General features: G+C 38.3%; 1 protein-coding gene across 1 annotated transcript; it reads right to left on the reverse strand.

Annotated features, from left to right (window-relative positions):
* Positions 1 to 2,003: 2,003 nt before the first annotated feature.
* Positions 2,004 to 3,225, reverse strand: LOC110675391. The gene is made up of 2 exons (XM_021840285.1): positions 2,775 to 3,225; positions 2,004 to 2,713 (listed from the first exon to the last, which is right to left on the reverse strand). The coding sequence occupies exons 1-2, from the start codon at positions 3,208 to 3,210 to the stop codon at positions 2,415 to 2,417; spliced, it is 735 nt and encodes a 244-aa protein (XP_021695977.1). The 5' UTR covers positions 3,211 to 3,225; the 3' UTR covers positions 2,004 to 2,414.
* Positions 3,226 to 6,831: the final 3,606 nt, after the last annotated feature.

Raw genomic sequence — 6,831 nt, forward strand, 5'->3', positions numbered from 1 at the left:
AGTTTGCAGCATATTTGAACTTAACTGCCCATAAACGCATAATTGTCCTATGTGAATAGGAATCCAAGCAAAGATGAGACTGACATGTGTTTATGGGCAGTAAATATGGTCAAACTACAATTTTGGTCTAGCACCTCCTGTGCCCCAGTTTCCGATAGCTTCATTTGTTGCATGATATCTTTGTAATTTTTGCACCAATGATGTATTCAAATATATTCATTTTTCATGGATGTTATTGATCATGGTATAAAAAATGCAATAAAAATAAGATGAATGAAAATTAGCAGTAAGATACTAATCCTAGGGTAAAAACATGCGATTATGTACAAATTTACAGAGTTCGAGGCATTTCCAGATCGTGTCCGGTATTGGGTGCCACCTTTTAATTAATGTTGTCCAATTTGGTACTAATATACATCATCAAAATGCGATGTCAAAATTCATATTTCTTTTTCCAAATTTATGTTTGTACATTACAAAAACGATAATATTTATCATAAATGAGCACCAAGACCGTATAAAATCAATAGTTTTTGAATTACAAATTTAGCGGCTTAGGTGTCAAGTACTGGGGGATCTCCCCCTATACATAAGTATTCATCGCCGGAAAAGCTCTGCAAGAATGGTTTACACATGCTGTCATAAAACAATTTTCTCACCACCCCAGACAACTGTTTGGCTTGCAATCGACATGAACAATTTGAAAAAAATAAGATTTTAAATATACAATAGAAATTTGATTGTATAGGGGAACTAGGTGTAAAATGCGCCGTCGGGGTAACACGTGCCACCACAATATCCCCAAGATAAAAGGTATTTTAGTCAATTTCGATTAATTCATACGATATCTTCATCAATTTAAGCGCCTCGCAAGGAATAATATTTCCCAATTTCCTTGGGATGTTGCTGCTGCATCCCAAACAAATCTTAATTTTTCCGTTTGTTTTTTTTTAATTACAGCTTATGCTCGATAACTGGGCTGAGAGAACCTTCCAGTTAGCAAGCAGTGCTCGATAACTGGACTGCCATTCCAACGCACACACACATTCAAATAAAAATCGAGGGGGACTTAGATGCAAAGTTTTGGTTGGCGTCATTCGGTTTTGGAATCGCGTCGTGTTCGTGTCATTCCGTCATTGAATTCGCGTTTTAATCGTACCGTCTTGTAAATTTTGAGGTGCATTAAACAGTTTTCGTTCCTGCAATGGACATCCCACCGGGCACCAACCGCAAACGGAAACAAAAAACCCTTACGTTGGTGGAAAAAGTTAAAATTATCGACGATTTCGAAAGAGGAGGTGGATCGCACGAGTCGCTCGCCAGAAAATATGGCGTAGGATCTTCCTCGGTGACTCGCTTCCTAAAACACCGAAAAGAATTACGACAAAAACTGGATCACTATAGAGAACATGGCGTGGAAAACAGGAAAACTATGAAGGAACAGTCAACAGGAACCGGAATTCACGAAAGCCATTCATTCGTTGGACTACTTACTTCACTTCGTGCAAAATGATGCTGCCGATGTAAGCCGCTTGAGGTCATTGAGAACAAAGCTGATCGAAAACGAATGGCGCAAGCGAGCTTTGTAGATCCAGTGCAGCGATTTTTTTTAAATGAATTTTCTAAAGTACACACATGAATTTTGTATGAATATCAATAAACCAGTTAAGAACAAAGCAATAATAACTATTTGTGATTTATTTCTCATTTCGACATATTGCACATTGAATTGAAAAAAAAATTAAAATCTAAATGAAAAAAGACAAATTTACAATTAAAAAAATAATGCCGAAACCTTATTTTGCATTTGCACGCCCCTCGTCAGTTACGGGATGGTGAAAGTTTTTGACGTTTAACTGTTTTTTAACTGGGCTACAGCCCAGTTAGCGAGCACCCAGTTAAAAAGCAGCCCAGTTAAATAGCACCCAGTTATCGAGCATTAGCTGTAATTATGAATCGTGGTTTACGGCTAACCAGGCGAGTGGAAGTTTAACAACTACCGTGATGCGCCCTAATTTCGCGCACTTAATTTTCATCAAGATATTTTTCCTTCTCAAAATAATTTGCGAAGTCAATGATTGAAATTTACTATTGGATGACACAGTCTAAGTAAAATATTTAATCAAAAAAATATAACTTGCGAAATTTGTAAGCCATTGTATAACTCATAGCAAAAAAGAAAATGAAACTAGAAGTGCCTAATTTCGCTCACAAAAATCAAGTGGTTCCTAATTTCGCTCAAAATGGTTCCAAATTTCGCTCACGAGAAAAACGTTTTAATTGAATGTATATGATTGTAAGTATAAATAGGTTGTCATTTTTATTAAATGAAGAATGAAACATAGCATTCAAGAAACAGTTTTATTTAATTCTGAACACAAGTTTACTGAACACTGACTCATTCTTTCTATCAATTAATAAGTTCGACGCTGAAGAAATTGGTCAAACTTTTTCTTGAGGACATTTTTTTCCTTCTCAGCTTTCTTCAGTTGCTTTTCGATCTTCTTTTTCTTTTTTGTTAACTCCTCTTCTTGTTTTTGTTTCTCAACTTTTTCAATGAACTCCTTATAAGCCTTTCCGGTGGCTACGGCAGGAGGACGAATTTTGTTCTTCTTAGGTTTGAAAATCTGTGTTGCACGTGGTTTTGGAAATGCTTCGGTTAAAACATCCGTAGTAGTTTGGGTGTTCTTCAGCTTGTTGCGACAATTTTGATCTAAATAAGAAAGAGCAAAATGATTTTATGATTGTAATAAATTATGTATTTGTAACTTCACCTTTAACATCAGCGTCATTCGCTTGAGAATCAGGAAAACCCAAAAACTGAGGTTCTTCGTCTTCTGACAGCTGCGCTGTTGTTACTGTCTCAACAACAGATTCAGGATTTTCCAATGCATTCGTATTGTTTCTCATTCGCTTCCACACTGCAAACAAACTCGTATCTTCTATCGGTCCAGTCCAATTTCGTGTTGTTAGATTTTGCTTGAAACATTTCAATTGTGGCGGTGACAAGTAGGATTCTAACTGATCAATAGCAGATTCTTGAAGGCTATCAGTCTTGGCTGATGGAGGCAATTTCGGCAACGGAGGAGACGGATCTGTGGCAACAATGTTTCCAGATGTCAATGAACTATAGTCTACTGAATTAGGGTCAAACGGATAAAGTCCACAGCGCTTAAATCCATTAGCCAGCGTCGACTTCAGATGTTCCATCTTATCAACAGTCTTCTTCAGCAGTGGCGCGATTTCACATTTTGGAAGTAATTCATCGCATTGTGTAATCCTCCAAACAACAAGAAGCTGATTCCAGTGAAGTTTTAGAGGTCGAAAAAAGCAAACATCGAGCGGTTGCGTTATTTGCGTTGTGTTTGCTGGCAGACAAATCAGTATTATTTTAGCTTGTTTGCAGAATTCCATGGAAAGATGCGACACATGTGATTTGTGACCATCTACAAAGAGGATCACTGGAAGTGTAATATCTTGGCTTCGAAGCCAAGGATCAAACACATCTCGTAGATAGCAGAAAAATGTGTCGCGATTCATCCATCCTGATTCGGTCTTACCAGCAGCCCATCCCTTCGGTAATTGCTTGAATATGTCACCAGGAATTCGTTGTTTGTAGGGAAATATAATCAGAGTCGGTACCAACAGCCCTGAAGCATTTGCTCCAAATAAGGCTGTGTATGCTTCTTTTTCTGAATTTCCAACTCTTGCATGTACATACCGGCTTCCGACTCCCACCAAGACAACTTCCTTAGTTGGAACAGTGCAAATCGCGGTTTCGTCCATATTAAAAATTCTGGTTGGATCTTGCAATATCTGTTGATGTCCCTCTGACTCAACAAAATCTAATATTTCCGAAAACCATGATCTAATTTGCCCTTCCGTAACAACGGCTCGATATTTTGGGAGAACGCTAGGAACACGGCGGGCAATGTTTGGATGACGTTTTAGAAAAAGTTGAATCCATTTTCTGCCGGGAACGCCATTCTTGAAATTATTGCTTACTTTACACTTTTTAACATAATATGCCACGCAAGCTCTCAATGACCGTGTACATACAGGAAAACCAGCTCTCGCCATATCCAGCACCCAATTAACAGCATAGTTCTCGATACTTGGGGTCAGCACTGTGGGGGCTCCAGGTCTTGATTGAGGATGATTGCACTTAAACTTGTCCCTCAATGTACTAACCGGTAATCCATAGGAAAACGCAGCACGGCGAATGGAATGTCCATTCCGGATCATTTGCAGCGCCGCAGAAACTTTCTCCGGATTATGCTGCATATGCTTTTTAGGAGGCATTTTGAAACGTAAACAAAAACAACGATCGAAATTAAGCTTTGTCAAATATTCAAGCTCCAAATTTCGTGCACAATATTAAGATCAAAATTATCAGCAAATACCTCGTTTTTCATTCAATATTTTAGTAATATAGCTTTGACCAACCTGCTAGATGTAGCTCAAGTGTTTTCCAGGATTGAAACAAATCTCTTTACGACACAAAACTTAATATTCCGCGCGCGACGTCGTTCGTGCTGTTGCTAACGTAGACACAAATATGTGTTGTTTTCATATATTTTTATTCTCATGCCGATTTCTTTGTGCAACTGTAGTTTTTATGAAATCGTGTTAAGAAGTGTTGAGTGTTCCTATTAGAACCTAAATTACGATAATATTGCTGCTTATTCCATATAAATAAAAATTTCATCACGATGGTGAGCGAAGTTTGGAGCTGCGCGAAATTAGGGCGCATCACGGTACCGAAAAGCTAAACATTATATATATTTTGCAATTGAATTAAATGGACAAATTGATGTGAAGTTTTGCGAAAAAGTTACACGTCTTCTCGGTGAGAATCGAACTCACGACTCCCTGATCTCTAGTTAGGACGCGTTACCCCTACGCCACGAGAGGACTCATGGGCGCAGAAGTTAACCTGAATTCGATTTCAGCTGAATAATCACGTGGTCCTTTTTCGCAAAGTGCACCTCTTTCGGAAGAATTAGATGCCCATCCAAATTCAGCGCTTTCTGTAGATATCCAATGCCTAGCCCGAGAGCGCATTATTTTTTAGGTAGTGAAAGTACCACACATTACTCGTCACCGACGTGCTGGCTGAGATTTCTATTGTGAGGGCTTCCAATGGATCGCGACGTTCTCAAACGACCGGTTACGGAACATGTACCACGGATTATTGAGCTGAAATCGCATTCAGGTTAACTTCTGTGCCCATGAGTCCTGAAACTGAAATAAATAAATAAAAACTGAAATAAATTAAAAAAAAAACACATTTCCCGAATTTGGCACCCTCGTGACCCCAGTACAACCCGGATTATCTCCGGCATGATTCCGAATTCAGCATGGTCCATTTATGACAAATAACTGAAACCTTTTTAAAGTAACCTGACAGTGGCTTCAAAAAAATCGAATGGAAATTGAAAAAAAAATTAAATTAACCAACTAAGCACTGAAAATCTGAATAATAAAGAAATAAACAAAAGAAAAGAAAGCCTGGGAAGATTCTCCCGATTGATTATTGGAAAATTATCACGTGAAACCAGAGTTGGGAAAAGTTCTGAGATTCACACTACAGTAGGCAAGCGTAGCGAATCACAGTCACCGGAGCCAGTGAAACTCACGCGTATCGCTGCTGTAGGCAAAATACCTTGAAAATAGCAAAACACCCGTTGCTAAGGGCAACCCAAAACTACTGTAGAAAAATGTTCTATTTCCCGTTGCATTTCCCGCATTTGCAGCCTTCAATGACACTCCTCATTTAGAAAATTCATGTACCCAACATAGGCTACTTGATGAGATTCACAATTTTGAACTACTGTATTAGAAGAGCCAAGTGATTTTCACAAAAACTCAAGCCTACTACTATTACCATTCCCAGCACTGCGTGAAACCCTAAATAATATCCTGCAGCAATTTTTGGGTGTTTTCCTGGAGAACATTGCGCAAAATCTTCAAGAAATATTCAGAGTTATTACTGCCATTAGTTCTAGGGAGTTTCTTCACTGTATTGCTTGACAACGTGCCAGATACAGTTAACTCTCCCTTACTCGATATTCCGTATCTCGATATCGAGTTAGAGAACCATAGTAAAAGTTGGTTTTCATGGCTAACTCGATGGTCCCTTGGATCGCAGTTGCACTGGTTTTGAGTTCTGTAACTCGATACCTCCCTAACTCGATGGTCCCTTCAATATTGAGTAAGGGAGAGATGACTGTAATAATTTTCCACATGAAAAGGGTTACTGCGATTATGATAAATCACATCTCTTTTTCTTTCAACGGGTATCGATGTATACCAACATTTTTTGATAGATCCAGTATAGCATTAGATTGTATTGCTGTTTGCATTTGAGATGCAAATCTCGACTAAACGTCCTTCGAATGCGGTAACACAAAACAATGAAATCACCGCCGCGCTATCAAGAAAAATCTATTTTTGACATCGCATTGCTTATGAAAAATCTTACCGCATTTGGTGTTCCCGCATTAGATATTTGCATTTCAGACACACACAGCAATATTGAAACTTAAAAAACTTCTGCTGAGCAGAATTAATACAAACCCGTATTCATCAATTCGCAAAGTTCCCTCTATGTTTGGCCAAACCAAAATCTCTGAATAGTTTTATATCTTTTATTTGTATTTTTTTTTTTTTTTTTCAAGGAAAACATGACGCATTGCAAGAAAAAATAAAGATTCCTGGAAAATCCAGAACGATTCGTCTGAAAATTTCCCACCAAAATCATCGTAGTTACCCCTGATTTAGCATTATCTATTTGCTGCCACTTCGGAGTTTGAGCAGTTTCTGTCACAT

The sequence above is a fragment of the Aedes aegypti genome, chromosome 2 (assembly GCF_002204515.2).
Source record: "Aedes aegypti strain LVP_AGWG chromosome 2, AaegL5.0 Primary Assembly, whole genome shotgun sequence".
NCBI classification, from domain to species: domain Eukaryota; kingdom Metazoa; phylum Arthropoda; class Insecta; order Diptera; family Culicidae; genus Aedes; species Aedes aegypti.